The following is a 17,199-nucleotide window of genomic DNA, read 5'->3' as shown; positions in this document are numbered from 1 at the left end:
AATTGACCAAAAAATAATGCTTAAAAATCCACTTCACGTGGCTTTGAACATTACTATATTGTTGCAGATTTTCTAAGTCTTGCTGCCAACTTTATTATCTTGTCATAAATCATAAAAAATACCCCCAATTTTGGGGCTTTGATTTGGACTGCCAACAAATTACGAAAGAAACAACGATAACATAATTAGTATAATTTCACAAGTTAAATTTATTTGAATATGAAAATAGGACGTATGCAAATTTTATCCTTGCGAGGTTAGATAGATTATAATTTCCGATAGACCCTCGATTCAAAAGAAATGAAAATTTATGTAATTTTTATTTTAATATTGTGTTTAGGGAAGTAAATTAATTTGATGGCTTACATTTATTTCTCAAAAGTTTTTTATACACAGGATTTTAATATTAGGAAAAAACAGAAACCTTTGTTCGACATAATAATCGATTGATAGACTGTGCATAAGTTGTATACAATAATCAAATAACAGACGCGACAAATTAAATCATGCAGAGATTTTAAAATAACGTTTATATTGTCTGTTTAGTATACTTGTTTTAAATAAATAAGTTTATAGTTTATAAATAATGATATCAGATGCTCAATCTTTTATAATATTGTTGGTTACACTTATCTGTCAACAAGAGTAATACCACTATTATTAATTCTAAGAGTCAAAAGTCAAATATGATGTACTAAAGTCCAATTTGGTTAGGGCCATATAGTGTTGACTGTTGCAAAAGATCTCAAATTATATATCTTCATGCTCACCAATCACCACACGTATATACTACACACTTTTTGGACTAGTCTATTGCCTTATTTGACTTCGGGCATGGTTCAGTTTGTGCAGATCTTAATTATTTTATTAAATAATTGTAACTTTCTATCAATACGTATATTAGTGAATTTACCTGATAAAATATACATAAATATTTTTTCATCTCATATTAGTTGTCCTTTTTTTCGTTACAATTTCTTTATTTTTCATGCCCCAAAAATTGCTGTGTTTATGTAGGAATGTCATTCACTGACCATTTTTTAATCTCATCTTTGAGAAGTAGTCAATATCATGAAGTTTCATATTTCAAATGTGTTGCCCAATTATATCTGTGAAATTTAAAATTTTAAGACAAGTTATTTTTAATAGGATAAATATAGTCCTAAATACCTTAACCAACTACTTTTCAAAAATGTATAAAGTGTATAAGTTGTGTGTATATATATACACTTTTCTAGGATTTTGGACTTTTAGCCCAATAATATCAAACTCTTGTTTTTTAGAGCAACTTTCACATATAGCAAACACAAAAATTATATTTGTATGTTATAGCTATAATTTGCATAATTGCACTCCATAGCAAACTTTATATTTGTTATGGCTATTAATATGTATATTTCGCTATACATATATACAAAAGAAACAATTGTATAATCTGTTTCAGTATACATATACAAAAGAATCAATTGTATAATATGTGTTTGTATAAAGCGAGAAAAGAGAGAAAGACAAAAGAAAGTTGTCCAGGGAAAGATCTGTATTTGTATAATCATAAGTGTATAGGACGAAAATATATGTATTTGTATATACAATTTTATCTCGCTTTATACAAACACAAACACAATGTATACATTTGTGTTTGTATAAAGTGAGAGAGGCTAGTGAGAATGGCGAGCGAGATCTGGGAGAGGAGAATGAAAATATATGTATATATACAATTTCTCTCGCTTTATACAAATACAAACACATTTTATACATTTGCGTTTGTATAAAAGCGAGAGAGAGACTGCCGAGAGTGGCGAGCGAGATTCACCAGGGAGAGAGGCAAAATAACAACAATTTACTACGGGGTACAATTAAATCAAACTGTGATTATAACATTTAATTTGAATTAATAATTTGCTATTATATACAATTTTCCCTTTTTTCAAGTTACAAACAAAAAAGGAAGCCCAATAAGTGAATGGGCTACTGAGGGCCCAATAACTGAGATGAATCAGAATATTCTTCCCACCTCAATCAGTGCAGCTGCAAAGTGACAGTAAACGGAGAGTAGCGTTTTCAGTCAAAGAACTCGTTTTTCCGATATGAGTTCGCCGGAAAATGAAACCCCTCGTGGCGTCCAATCGGTGACCATTTTTTCTAGAGAATCGTTATTACTATTCAATATTTCTTGATTCGTAATTCATATTTATCTATGCTCAATTTAGGGTTTCTGCAAAGAGGATCAAGCTAGAAAGTGTACAGTACAGCCAATAGTCATTGGGGGTATGGTGTTGGATGTAAATGCAACATCTTCCATGCATGCTAATCCAAGGACCACCACTCCCGGAAAGGTATCAACTTTTTTAACTATTTTTTTTTCTGGATCATAAATATAAGTATGTACATAATGTTGTTTTACTGCTTTAGTCTGTAAAAGTGTAATATTTGATACTCATTTTTTCTTCAACATATCAGTCTTGTCCAAGAATTGAACTTTAGTGTGTGAAATTCGGTTAGCTTTTGATAATTGCAGCATTTGCCTTGTCACGGTTGCTGAAGCACAATGCTACATGGTTTTGAACTTGCAGATGAAAGGCCAATTTATCAAGTTCGAAAATTGTAAAAATATTAAGATATTGGAAGAAATAAAATCACAAAAGACAATGGACAGAACAATGAGAGAGATATTTCATAGATACTCATATAATGCAAAAGGAAAGGTTTCTTATTTATTCCTATTGCAAATCAATCATGCTAAAATTAGTCCTTGTTTTGTGACAGAATTAAATAATGACACCATCATATTCGCAATGGGTTAATTACTTAAAGTTTAAATGATCCATCCATTTGGTTTTGATGAACTAAATAATTACACCATCATATTCAGGTTATCTTTTCATTAGGTGGTGTGGCAAGGAACGTTGCTGACTGCATCTCGAAGCTTGAAGCGAGACCATTTATGATAAGTGCTGTTGGATTTGACATGGCAGGTGAATTCTCTCTATAGTTAGCACAGTTCCGTTGCCACTCGTCCCACATTTTATGGAGTTGGTCTTTTTGGTAATAACTGATAAATTCTCCCACAACATGATGGTTAGACACTTCTGACAGTCCTAACGGATTGGATTTGTTGAAAGAACATGCTGTCAGCAGGTTTAGGAAGGTGTTACCTTCATTAGTGTTGCTATCTCTCTCATCTCTTCCAAGAAATCTCAACTTTTAGCGTGAATGATGTAAGTAGGTTATGTTCTCCCCCGTCTTATATTTTGCAGTATAATGACCACTTTATAAGTGTTACTATCTCTGTCATCTATTCCAAGAAAACTTAACTTTTAGCGTGAATGATGTAAGTAGGTTATGTTCTCCCCCATCTTATAGTTTAGAGTGTCATATCAAGTGAGCTGGAAAAATAAATCCATTTGAATTTCCACCTTAATGTTACAGGTAAATCTATTGCTATGACCTTATTGACTGAATCTACAGTGATGCGCTGTTATACAGACACAGTGGCGGAGCCAGGATTTTCAATAAGAGGGTTCAAAATCTGTAGAAATAGACACACGAAGTAGCCGAAGGGGGTTCGGATACTACAAGGTGGCTCCGCCCCTGTTAACAGACATGTGTAGATTATGATAAAACTTAGCATTGAAATTTCCAATAATGTCGAGGTGCCCTTTAGCTTGTACTCATGCTGATTATGTTTGTCTATGGTAATATTAACAGTGTTACCAAAAAAAAAAAATTCCAATAATGGGATAGCTTAATGTTTTCTAGAAGCTTTTCTGTCTCATCACTCTAGAACAACAAATTAATACGAGTTGAGAACTGAGGACTTGCACATGGTGTTTCTATTTTTATAGGAAATATGCTACTGGAACACTGGGAATCTGCTGGATTATCTATAGAAGGTAACCTTTTTGACCTTTTAATGAACTGTCAACCTATATGTTCATTTGCCATTAACTATGTTGACATGAGAAGAGGGTTCATTTTCTAACTACATACACCTTTACTCTCTCTTTTTCCTCCCTGTAACACATTCCCAAGTGCTTGAGAAATCATTTTGCCTACTTTGGAATTAGAGTGATGCTTTCACTTTATGGAAGCGGATTGCCTACTGCCAAATGAAGGCTAGTTGCATACCATTTAAGTGAACAACTAGTCATGTTTTGACATTGGAGTCTTCTCATGTATTAAAGATCAACTGCAGAATCTGATTAGTCATCCTTGACTAGGTATCCAGAGACATCAGAATATTGAAACTGCTGTTGTTTGTCATATCTTTGATGAGAAAGGTGAAGTGGCAGCTGGTGTAGCTCATGTAGAGTCAATTGTGAGTTGATTTAAAGATGAAGCAGTTAAAAGTTAATACTCCCTGTTACCTACTATTAATGTGTGTTTAATGCCTCTAAAACAGGAACAGTTTCTCACTCCAAGGTGGATAGAAAAGTTCAAGTGCAAAATAAGCTGCAGTCCAATATTGATGGTTGATGCAAACTTGACCTCTTCTTCTCTTGAAGCATCTTGTCAATGTAAATACCTCCCTCTATACATTGTCAATTAATCTGCATTTCGTTGTTCAGGAGGTGCTAAGTTTCTCATTATATATATTTATCAAGTGGTGATATGCATAGCAGAACTTATTGATTCTCAAAGTACCACATACATGCTCTTCATTGAAGAAAAAGATATCACATATATGCTTAAAGCGACACATAAGTTGTATTTTAGGAAATAATGTTGAAGCTTAAAACTACAAAGCATATTTTCTTCTGCACAAGCAATCTACTTCTAACTGCTGTCTGTGTTGTCCGGCTAGGGGTGCAAGTATCCGATACAGGTGCAGATCTAGAAACCGGATTCATCATGATGTAAATCTTAAGATTCAGGGCACAGATCTACGTAGGGATAAAGTGTTGGGATTCAGCTAAAAGTATTTCAAACTTCTAAAAATAGAGCTACACAAATATGCTTGAATTATTAGAAATATTCTGTAGATAACTTATATGCAGCTTGTAGAGTCCATTTTGTTGCTTGTTGGTCATTTTCTATTGTCTAAATTCCAAAAGTTTAAGTTTTACTAGATGTTCATCTACTATTTGGAGTCTTATCTTGAATGATCATCTTCCTCACTGGGAGATGAATTACTCTTCTCCAACATTTCTCCATAGTAAATCTCTCGTGTTTATGTAACTGGGCAAATACTGAACCGAGTATTTTGTATTATCTATTGGGTAGGCGCAATTAATCAAAATTCTATCTAGAAAGCTCGAAACCTACTTACTGCCTTGCAGTCTAATATCTCTTGTTTGTAAATGTTGTAATATACTCAATATTGCTTGTTCTTTATCTACTACTTTAGTACTTTAGTACATGGATCGATATTTATGAACCATTTCAAACATTTTCCTCTCAGTGGCTGCTCAGTTTAATACTCCAGTATGGTTTGAGCCTGTATCAGTTGCCAAATCTAGAAGAGTTGCTTCAGTTGTTCAGTATGTGAGTTCTTGACATCTTGTGTATATGCCTTTTATTTGGATATTAAATAAAAAACCTGAAAAGAGGAGTGTACTGCATGTTAATATGATTAAAAAACTGTGAAGAATAACTAGCTTTGTTGGTATATGATACTAAATGCAAAACCCTTCAACTGTATTTTATGATTTCTACCTTCTATGTGTTTCCTCAAACAATATGTGTAGGCATTGCTGTTCTTAGACCGAATCTGGATGCTTAATTTGGACTTGAGCACAGTAATTTTTAAATTTCTGAATGAGTCAAATAGGGGTGGTTTCAGAGGCAAGAACTCTCGAGAAAACTTGTTGTTTTCATGCTCTACTGAAGATTGTACTGCTTAATCTTCTTATTGTGCTGAATTTTAAAACTTGAAAGCTTCAAACATGAACGTGACTCGTAGCAATTTGGCATTAAGCTCTTTTTAGTAGAAAATATTGGTGTCTAAATATTCTAGCATTGGGAACTTCCACAAGTCAGGAAGAATCATTTTGGATTGGCTGTATATCTTTCCTTGTTAGGCACACAGAAGGACCTTTTGTATGATTTTCTCTTCTTAGATAAGTAATATCATTGTTATTGTAACTAAATAATAAGGTTTTTGCAGGTAACTTTTGCATCACCTAATGAAGATGAACTTGTAGCCATGGCAAATGCAGTATCTGGCAAAGAGATATTTCATCCGATTTGGAGAGATGATAGTAGTACTAAGCTGTCCAAGGAATATTTCTTCCAAACGCTTAAACCTGCTATTTGGGTTTTGCTAGACAAAGGTGTTAAGGTACTTGTCGTAACACTTGGATCAGAAGGGGTACTCGTATGCTCCAAAGCAAAGTTCAATCTTCAGAGACTTGCTTTCAAGGGAAACCAATCCCCTTACTTCAGTAAGCAGTTGTATGAAGCTGTTAGTACAGTTTGCCCAAAGGACAAAATATTTGGTGCTTCAATGTGCAAGCCGATGTCAGATCTTTTTGCTGTCCATTTTCCTGCACTTCCTGCTTCAGTAGTGAGGCTTACAGGTGCTGGAGATTGTTTAGTTGGTGGAACGATAGCTTCTTTGTGTGCTGGTTTAGATGTCATGCAAAGTATAGCAGTTGGGATTGCGGCTGCTAAAGTAGTTGTTGAAGTAGAAAGCAATGTCCCTGATGAATATTGTTTGGCCAAACTAGCAGGTATTCACTCTCTGTTCCCTGATAAGATATAGCTAGGCCTGTATGTGTGATATTATACACATTCTCATTTGACATTGCTTGCGGACATATACAACACATAAATATGCCAGCATGGTTTTCTTAAATTGTGAACATTTCACTCTTCCGACCACTCTCACTCAGAAAATAAGAATCTTCTTCTCCCTCTTTCCTTGTGTTTTTTTTTTTTTTTTCCGTTGAATCATCTTCTTTTTTTTTCTTTCTGAAGAAGAATGATAGTTCACCTTAAGTGTGCTGGTCTTGTCTTCATAACTTCCCAAGCTATACACATGGGTTAACCGACAATATTTGAAGTGTTGCAGTAAGATTTATTTGCACAAGGTTTATTATTAATGATAATAAGTGATAACACCGGGTGTTCTCATTTTGCAGATGATGCAAGGTCTGTCTACTCCGGTGCCACCATGCTTCTGTGTCAATCCAAGTTGTAGGTCACCAAACTATGTGAATTCTATTGTGTAATCTTATTGCTTGTTCTTGCTGTAATCTGTTCCAAATAAGAAACAGGTCACTAAAGTCTGTAAACAACAAACAAGGTGATTTTTTCTCTTCTACTTAGCCGGGCAGAGTTACCGGTACTTCATACTTGTGCTAGTGGAAGGTAGCAAGTACCTAGTAAAATAGTTGAAATGCACAGTAAAGAGAGAAGAGCATGCAGTTGGAAATCATTATCAGAAACTCTAATCCAATAGGATAAATTAAAACCTTCTACAGATTGTATGAATTAACTTCTCCAGTTTACTTAGAATTGTATGAACGTACAAACACATCACAAATCATTCAGTTACAAAAAGTTGTTCACTCCTTTATTATTAGCATGGGTGTGAGTGAATCAGAATCATCTCCTTCTTCATCATCCGAATAGCAAGCCGTAGATGAGTTGGACTCATCCGATGATTCTGAAGAAGTCTGGCAGTGTTGTTCATTGTCGTTATCAAGAGATTGTGAATTTCCATCAGGATTCATGGCTTCAAGTTCTGAGATCTCATTCTTGCTGAGTTTATTCTTCAATTCTTGCTGCTCCATTTGAACATGTTATTTAACTTGTATTAGTATCTCCATAAAATTACTACATTAAACTTTGTTAATTCTGACAATAAGTGTTTATTATAAAAGTTTGTGCATAATCACCTCGCAAAGAAAAATTAATCAAACAATGTATATAACTTAAAACTTATAAAAGAAGAAGGGGGAACTGATCCAGCAAGTTGTAGTTCTCTTTTTTAAGTTCCATGCAAGATTTTGCACTCTTCTTCAGTAGGGAAGAGAGAGTACAAATTTCCTTCCTCAATTCATCTTCTTTTGCTTTTAAAGAATTAGCATTTTCCTGCAAGGAATAACAAGTATGTGTGTTTATTAGTACTTTAAAAGACAAATACTCTATCCGTTTCAATTTGTTTGCTTCATTATGATTTGGAGCGAAGTGTAAAAAACAAAGAAGATTTTTGAATTTTGTGATTTTAAATTAGAAATATGTCATTTAATCTCATTGTCATAAATATCTCAGGTGGAAAGTTGAAATTAAGAAATTGCAAAAAGAGTAAAGAGACATTTTTTGAAACGGACTAAAAAGAAAAATATGATAAATAGATTGAAACAAAGGGAGTATATGCAGCTTCCAGTATACTAAAAGTGGAAATACATATGTTGAAATTGTAAAATTATTTGACATGATTATAAGTCAAAAATCCAAATGTACTTACACTTTGGTGAGGGTTTGAATTGTCTTCAGCTGGTTGATTCTCATTCCCTCTGTTTTTTTTTAAAAAAAAACTTATAAATAAGTGAGAAAATGTGGAAAACTAATTAAATAGAAGAGTGCATATCATATATTATAAGATTAGAGAAGAATTAAATTTAACAAATTTGTCACGTCTAAAAGTACCTTTTTGGAGTCTGAGTATTTGAAGGACATTGTGTATCTGCCTCAACACATTCTGTACCTTCATGGCCTCCCTCATGACTTTCACTCCTCAAGTTCAATTTCATTAATATTTCACTTTGTATTGAGTTTTCACTTGTCATTACAGCATCCTAAGAAAAAGAAAAAAAAGAGGGAAAGGTTACAAGAAATTAAGAAAAACTATAGAAAGCTAAAGTTTAATACTTCTACGGCGGTGTAAAAAATATTTACGTAATCAGATCACTTATTATATAAAGTATAGATTACAAATAAATTTTTATAATAAGCATTAATTAAAGACATTGAAACATAATTCTACATGGCGTGAAACTATCTCATCTGAATAAAATTTTAATTTTTAAATGAAGTGATCACACAATTCAAAATTAAGTAAAACTAGGTTTTCAAATTTAAAATAGGGGTAAGGAAAGAGGACTACATGCATGAAATCGAATACTCATATATGAAATTTCAAGTAATCAACTAACTAAATTACTAAAATTCTTCAATTACACAACTTAAAGTATCCCGTTCAATGGAAATAATTCAAGAAAAAAAAAATATAGCAAGAATATGAACCGGAATGTTGACTTTGATTATCGTTCAATATATCTGGCTAATTTGACAAATCTTTTTGTTTGCAAAAATATATACCGTCAAATTGTATAAGAACGAAGAATTGATGAGAAAACGTACAAAATAATTAAAAGAATACTGCAATATATATATATATATATATAAATAAGAAATCTGTATGGCTCAAGGATTACTTGTTCATGTTATATTCAATTTCAAATTTTAATCGTAAATTTCCCATTTAATTTCCTAAACCTTTTCGGAATTGGGAAATCAAAGCACTGCCAGCTGGCACCTTTTGATTGGGACACATAATTCCTTCCATGTTTAACTTAAATTATAATTTCATATGACACGTATAATAATACTCCCCCTTTCCTATTTATACGTGTGCTTACTTAAAAAAATAAATGGTTCTTCATATTTGTCATTTTACAAAATTAACATATAAGTGACACTATTCTTTTTATTTTATCCTTAAGAGTTATTAGTCTTGAAAATATAAATTTGACCAATATAGAAAAACTAAATGATTAATACATATTCATTGATCAATTTAATTATTTTCAACTTCCAAACATTTAGTTTATACTAATACTAGGTTGCATATTTGTTAGTATTTTAATAATATATATGTTATTTATTTAACTATATACTTCGGTATGAATCACGGGTCGGTTTGGATCGGTTTTGATCAAAATCAAAACCAAACCAACTTAATTGGTTTTAAAATTATCAAAACCAAATCAAATCAAATATAATATACATTTATCGATTTGGTGGTTATCGGTTTCGGTTTGGTTTGGTTCGTTATTCGGTTATTAACCATACACAAAAATATAAAAAAAACAATTCATTCAATATGTGAAAAAAGTCACAACAATCAATTCAAAACGAAAAATAGTTAGAATGACTTAAATTCCTGAACTTTCGATCACTAAATTTACTATCAATAAAGCTTTAAAATTCACTATATTGGCCCAGAAGGAAGAGACAATAACATTTTCAACCCCATAAAAAATTGTCATAGACACTCATATACATGAAAACAATTAGATAAATGTTTCATCTAGGATATTTTTGTTTTCAATAAATAAATTATAAAGAAATTTGAATGAAAATATGTATAAGATCTGTAAAATTGTTTATAAAAACAATATATTAAGTATGTATATTAATGAAATATATGTATATAGTTCATCGATTCGGTTCGATTATTTCGAATAAAATCATTAAAACCAAACCAAATTCAAATAAAATTAATTTTATTTTATTGATTTGGTTCGATTTTTCAATTTGAATCAATTTTTATCCAAACCATGAACACCCCAACCTTGGGGAGTATTTATTATTTTATTTTTTATATTATAAAAGTGAGTTTAAAGAGAGAAAAAAAAAGGACAAGAAAAGAAAACTAATGTGGCCTTTTAGTAATTGACTCGTCAAAAGGAGCTGTCCAAGATTCCATGTTTTGAGCTTTAATTAATCACTCCGTACCTACGAATTTGGGTCAACAGTAAAAGACAGAAATACGGATAAAACAATAATAGTACTATTAATTCCATAACCAAACAAAAATATTCCTATTTTGTTTCTATTATTTTTCCTTTTTTCTTATTTGGATGTCTTTTTAGCAGATTGAGACACAAATTTTTATAAGTATTACTCTAAAAAAAAAAGTAATTATTTAGACCACAAACATTACTGTGTTCGTTTCGCAGACCGCGATCTGAAGTTTGATATAATTTGATTTCTCTTTTCAATATTTAACAGAAAAATTAAATGAAATGATTAATCTGAGTCAACATCAAAATTTATCTTAATAAGTAAATAATACACAAATTTAAACGTAATTGAACTAAGTATTCTTTTTTCCACCTTAACCTTCAATTTATATCTCAGACATTGTAAGGGCATATAGCATTGAAGTTATTTGAGGACTTTACACTATATGATAGTAATACAAAATTTAATGAATGCAATGCATTAAAAAGGATTATATTAACAACTTGAAATGATATTCCGTTTGTTCCAAAACGAGTGATGTTCTTAATTTGGACATATTTCTTAAGAAGTTATTCATTCTTAGAAAATAAAGAGTGTTTTTTATTATTTATTTCTAATAAAAAAAGAGGCTAATAAATAGTTCTTGATTACGTAAACAAGGATAATTTTGAAAGAATAAAATCAGTTCCTTCTTGAAATCCTTAAATACATAATTTATTTTAAAACAAAATAAAAAAGCTAAAACACCATTTATTCTGAAACAAAGAGAGTAATATTGTAGTGATCGTTTGATAGGAGTGTGTATTAGACCGAGTGTATAAAGAATAATATATTAACACTATATTTAAGTACATTACAAATTGAAGTATGGTTTGTTATAAACCATATTTAGTAGTATTATTTTTATACATGGTAAATCATGACATTAATAATATTCTAATACATCATATTATTCTCATTCTAGTAATATAAATTTTATTCATTTAATACAATCAATAAATAAAAAATAATATCAACATAACTAATTTCAACACTACTAATAAAACATCATTATTATTATTATTGTTAATACATGCTATTCTTAGTACTATTTTTATAATACATTATTATTATTATTAATACATGCTATTCTTAGTACTCCTTCAGTCCCTTTTTAGTTGTCTACTTTAGAAATGACACACAGATTAAGGCAACAATGATTAGCACAGTAAAGTTACAATTTTACCCTTATGACAACTTTTCACTTCAAAATTACAACCACTTATTTGAATTCAAGTGAAATAAATTGGAGGGAAACAACATACACTTTTACAATTTTCAAGAAGTGTAAATAAGGGTATATAATAGGAAAAAATTTGTTGTCCTTTCTTGATTTGTCAAAATGGACAACTAAATAGGGACAACTAAAAAAGGAAATATGGACAAGTAAATAGGGACGGAGGGAGTACTATTTTTATAATGTCAAAAACAATCTTTTGTGTTAAGCAATGTCTCTGTCATAACTCATAATAGAGTTTGTTTACTTTTGTGAAAAGGTGCAAAAAATGATCATGAAAAGAATTTATCTTATCTCACTTCTTGGACCTCTAAAATGGCAAGTCTTTCTATGATAAACCAAAATAATAAACTTTGGATCCTTTATAAATCAACTTTCACTTTCCTTTTTCTTTTCATTTTCATTTTCATTTTCACCTAAAAGGGTTTCAACAAGACCACTATCCCTTTTTTTTTTACATCTCTGATTCTCACAGCTCTGGCATTTGTCAATCAGTCACAGGCTGGAACAATGTGCATATTTTTTCAAGCAGAAATTATGCACTTTCAGTCCCATTTGCTCTTTTTATCCTGAATATGTATACCCTTTTGGAATCTCGACATAGCGACATTCTTTTCTTGGTCTCATGAGTGTTATTTCCAAAAAAGGTATTTGGGTTTATTTGGTTTTTGATTTTTATTGTGTGGGGTTCTTGAATTCTTGGGTATTTTTTTCTTTAATGTGTTAATGTATATGGTGACCTGCATTTATGTGAAATTGTTGTTTTGGGGTTTGTTTTTGTGAATCTGATCTACTTGCTTTCAGAGATTTATCAGCTTATTGTAGTTATATATTTCGTGAGATTTTTTGGAAATAAGATGCATATGTATCTGTTTCTATTCAGATCCAAATTTGCTTCTTTACCAAAATGACAATGTGTAAACCCAAATTTGTATATCTTTTTTCTTCATAACACAGTCATTAACACGCGATGTCACTATTCTAGAATTTAGAACCCGTAAAGTTCAAATCTTGGCTTCGTCTATGATTATTTATTTGTCGACTATTCAATGAATTTTGTCTGTCTGTTTAAGTTGCTGTGAAATAGGTCTTCACTCATAGTTTAGTGATCTCCTTTCTCAATTCTCATTGAGGACAGAAAATGGTTACAATTTGAAGTCTTTAAGTGAAAGAGGCTAAGTTATTGATCTTTAGGTGTTCTTTGAAGAGAAGTATTGTGCCAGTTGGTGTAGATTTAAAGACCTATAACTTGATATGATTCGATACATTTTTTGATGTTTTTTGTTTTCTGTTTCACTTGTTTATTTCTGTTTGTGTTAACCAGTGAAACCAGGTTCATTTTCTTGACAAAATTAAAGCTAGAAACATGATTTTATTTCTTCAGACCTTACTTGTTAGGTTGGTTGGAATGTTGTATGTTTAAATATCTTGCTGGAATAGATTCAACTCGAAAGTACCTAGATCATTTTTGCTCCCTTTCCCTTCCTTTAAAGTCCACTTTACCATTTTGAATTGAGACCACCTTTTTGACATTGTATATTCGAGTCTCTGTAGTCCTTTCTTTTTGCACAGAGGTCTGAGATATTTATTGTCCATTATCGCTCTCTTACACCAGTGTTACAAGTTGTTGAATGCTATGTACTTATTGAGCCCTTACCCATGACCAGTATTGAGATGTATAGATTGATATGACCTATTTGATAATTAAGTTCAGATATCACTGCATTTATGTTGTCAAAGAGCATGAATAAGATCGTATCATGAGAAGTTTGTATGGACAAATCAATTAGGTAGTCTTTAGCACAATAAACCTTGTTTTTAGTTCTGTCAGTTCCACAACCATCCCCCAAGCTCATCCCTTTGGAACCTTCAACAGATTTTCAGTCTACTTGCCCATCTACCTTTTCTACATCTAATTAAGTTGAACCTGGTTCACCACCTTTTTCTTCTCAATCAAAATGATTTCTTTTTGGCCTTGTTCTATCCCAAAAATCATGAATGCAGGCATATTTTACTCAAAAAAGGTTAAGAAGATACTCCCTCTGTCCCAATTTATGTCCCAATTCATATGACACACTTTCCTTTTTAGTTAGTCCCAAAAAGTATGACACATTTCCTTATTTGGCAAATATTTTATGACACTGTCAACATTTTACCCATGTTGGGTCCCACTTATTTAGCAAAAAGTCCACAAATGTGTACTCTTCTATTTAAAAATTTGTTTATTTTAAGGATAGTTTTGGAACATATCAAAGTCTTCCCATATTTCGTTAATTCCATGTCCATTAAAACTACATCACATAAATTGGGACAGAGGGAGTATAAGATATGGACATATTTGTTTGTCAATTTTGTGGGATTGTGCATCCTATATTGGCTGAACTTAGTGTAGTTGACACTTGACACTTGATTTTCTTGTTGCAGGTAGAAACTAGGTATTGAAGCATTCCTAGTTTTGCCTTGAACATGAAATCAAAATTAAAGAATGGCTTGTGTTCTGTGGTCCCTCTTCATTTGCAAGGTGAATCCGCAACACGTTTTTGCATGTTTCCCAAAGTGAAGTCAGCTTGTTGTAGTCCAGGCAACACACCTGTTTACCTTAATGTGTACGATTTGACACCCGTTAATGGCTATTTTTACTGGGCAGGCATAGGTGTCTTCCATACAGGGATTCAAGGTGAGTCCACATTTGATTTTTGATGTATATTTTTTGAGATCAAGACCTTATTTGGCTAGGTTCTTGGACATTCATCTTGTTTGTTTAGAGCATCTACTTTATGTTAAGTTCTTGTTGGCCTAAAAATCCATCCTTTGTAAATTCATAATCTTAAAATTTAGAGCAACAACAAAAATATTTGTGATAATACGAGTGAAGACAACAGATGTGGTAGCTTACTGCAACTCTCTCTTGTCCACGCTTGTGTATCCCACTGATTACTCACACTGAAACATGCTCCTTTCATTAAAGGGAAAACATGGTGCTGCCACATGTTGTGTAGCGCTACAATGGAGAATCTGAGTATTAGTTATCTGGGAAGTACATATTCAATTAGTCTACTTTTTTTCCTTGAGATGATGAGATAATAGTATCTTCTCGTACACATGTTTTCTCAAAATGCTCTTTATTAATAAAACATGAGTATATTTTTCTAATGCTTTCATCATATTTGCAGTTCATGGTGTTGAATATGCTTTCGGAGCACATGACTATCCAACAAGTGGTGTCTTTGAGCTTGAACCTCGACAGTGCCCTGGCTTTAAATTTAGAAAGTCGGTGTTCATGGGGACAACATATCTGGATCCTATCCAGCTTAGAGAATTCATTGCGCGCCAATCAGCAAACTACAATGGTGACTCATATCATTTGATTGCTAAGAACTGTAATCATTTCTCAGATGATATCTGTTACAGGTTGACTGGGAAACGGATACCTAAATGGGTGAATCGGCTAGCACGAGTAGGTCTGTAATCTATCATCTGCATCGTGTTTCTTGTTCTGCTTAATTTCCCAACATTTAAATGCTTCAGAGTGCTAACACAAGCCTCTCTTACTGCTCCAACATAAAACTTCAATTGTCATTCTTTTAGCAATCCTTTCTTTGATTGTTTGTTTCATTTTTCTTTTCTCTTTACTTATCTGCTATTGGGAAAGCTGAGTTATATGATGAATCATCTGTGAAGCTACATATGTCAGTCCACTTCTTTGGTTACATGGACATAAATTATAACTAAGTCATTGCTTTGGCAGAGACCATCTATATCTGTTTGTCTCTTGTTTGTCCTCTCATTCTGCTTGTTGAACTGAAGTTGTTGTAAATTTGAAAAGGACTTAGAAAATGAATTATATTGATCTCTTCTTTTTTACTTAATAAAACTGTATATTTCTTCTTTAAGTAAAAATAAACTTTTTTTTGGGGTATTCCTGTAGGTTCATTGTGCAACTGCATTCTTCCAGAAGCCCTCAAAGCTTCCACGGTACAACATGGCACAAATGCACAAAACTATGACAGTGAGAAGAGGAAACTAAGAAGCTCTTTTAACTGTTTGTCTTCAATCTCAATGCGTCAAGGTGAGAAAGAAGTATCAATATCATCGTTGTTCTTGCACTCCCACTATAAAGGATGTCTGCCGCCTTGGGAATCCAAAAAGTCTAGAAGCAGGTCTTTGAAGGAAGGATAAGGTCTTTTTAATCCTCTATATGGAAATCCTGTGTGAATACTGACTTCTTTGTCAGACAAGCATTTCTACGTATAGCCATTCTGTGAGCTTGTTGAAATATTTGCCGGGCTCTCATTTGACTACTGAATAGCGCTTGCTGGCTGAGATTCTTTTTGGCTTGCCTGTGGTGATTTATGCACATTCTCTGAGTTCAGATTTCTGGTGTCACAAGTTCTGCTGCCCAGTTCATATTCTGATCCTACTGAAGATCAAATCTATGCATCAGTATTTTGTCCCAGAAATGTATTTGTTTGTTAATTCTCAGTCGTTTTCTTGTTTGATACTTAAAACAGAGAGATTCTTGTTTCTCCTGTGGTAGAAATTTACTTTTGAAAGATCATGAGCTATTTGCAAACAATTTTCTCAACCAAATTATGACAAATATACCAACATCACTTGCGCAAAATCCTGCTTATATCCCCTCTAGTAAATTGGCATTACTGGAATTACTGTTTATGTGCTGTGTACAGTATACTCAACATGATTTCTGTACTGATCCTGCGCATAACGAGAGCTTAGTGAACTGAGTTGTCTAAGCTGCAAAACCAATGACAATGTCAACGCCCTGTAATATATGGCAATGAAGTTGCAGTGATTTCAATAATAATAGGTGAGAGATATATTGCCAGCTAAAACAATTTGGCAGTACATGTGCCATAATTTTATCACACTTCAAAACCCATTAGCTGTCTTCTGAAGTTCTATTAGTTGTATCGTATCAAAGGAAATCTTTTGACAAACTAACAATCTTGATCTTAAGCTAATAAAATATCATCTACAACACAAAATATTCTAACCGGAATATCTTTAATACATATTTCATACATTAAAAAGATAATTAAGGTAGTTATATGTCGTAATAAAAGATGAATAGTACTATCAACTATGTAAAGTTATTTGTCAGCAGAGTATAATTCTGTCAAAATCATTTGAATCGTGGAATCCACTTTGAGGTTGGCAGCAAATTAGAACTTGCCAGCGAAGCTTCTATTAGAAAGTTCCAACGTAGC

General features: G+C 32.3%; 3 protein-coding genes and 1 pseudogene across 4 annotated transcripts in view; 2 read left to right on the top strand and 2 right to left on the bottom strand.

The window, feature by feature from the left end:
* Positions 1-17,199, bottom strand: part of LOC125816642 (polyol transporter 5-like) — a 267,811-nt gene that overhangs the window by 11,592 nt on the left and 239,020 nt on the right. The gene's annotated exons all lie outside the window — the stretch shown is intronic.
* Positions 2,035-7,434, top strand: LOC125816664 (uncharacterized). Its single transcript, XM_049496287.1, has 9 exons — positions 2,035-2,129; positions 2,211-2,336; positions 2,873-2,975; positions 3,846-3,893; positions 4,221-4,318; positions 4,403-4,517; positions 5,402-5,484; positions 6,107-6,671; positions 7,083-7,434. Exons 1-9 carry the CDS (start codon positions 2,088-2,090, stop codon positions 7,139-7,141), a joined length of 1,239 nt encoding a protein of 412 aa, XP_049352244.1. The 5' UTR covers positions 2,035-2,087; the 3' UTR covers positions 7,142-7,434.
* LOC125816703 (uncharacterized) lies at positions 7,795-8,735 on the bottom strand (annotated as a pseudogene).
* On the top strand, positions 12,264-16,595 carry LOC125816688 (deSI-like protein At4g17486). 2 transcript variants are annotated; one of them, XM_049496315.1, is made up of 5 exons: positions 12,418-12,618; positions 14,396-14,492; positions 14,619-14,648; positions 15,145-15,432; positions 15,900-16,595. In XM_049496315.1, the coding sequence occupies exons 2-5, from the start codon at positions 14,438-14,440 to the stop codon at positions 16,148-16,150; spliced, it is 624 nt and encodes a 207-aa protein (XP_049352272.1). In that variant the 5' UTR covers positions 12,418-12,618; positions 14,396-14,437; the 3' UTR covers positions 16,151-16,595. The 2 variants fall into 2 exon arrangements, with proteins under 2 accessions (XP_049352271.1, XP_049352272.1); XM_049496314.1 differs by having other exon boundaries at positions 12,264-12,618; positions 14,396-14,648.

The sequence above is a fragment of the Solanum verrucosum genome, unplaced genomic scaffold, assembly GCF_900185275.1.
Source record: "Solanum verrucosum unplaced genomic scaffold, falcon-dt-bn FXZP01000261.1, whole genome shotgun sequence".
Lineage (NCBI taxonomy): Eukaryota > Viridiplantae > Streptophyta > Magnoliopsida > Solanales > Solanaceae > Solanum > Solanum verrucosum.
This window is presented reverse-complemented; position numbering and strand designations above follow the sequence as displayed.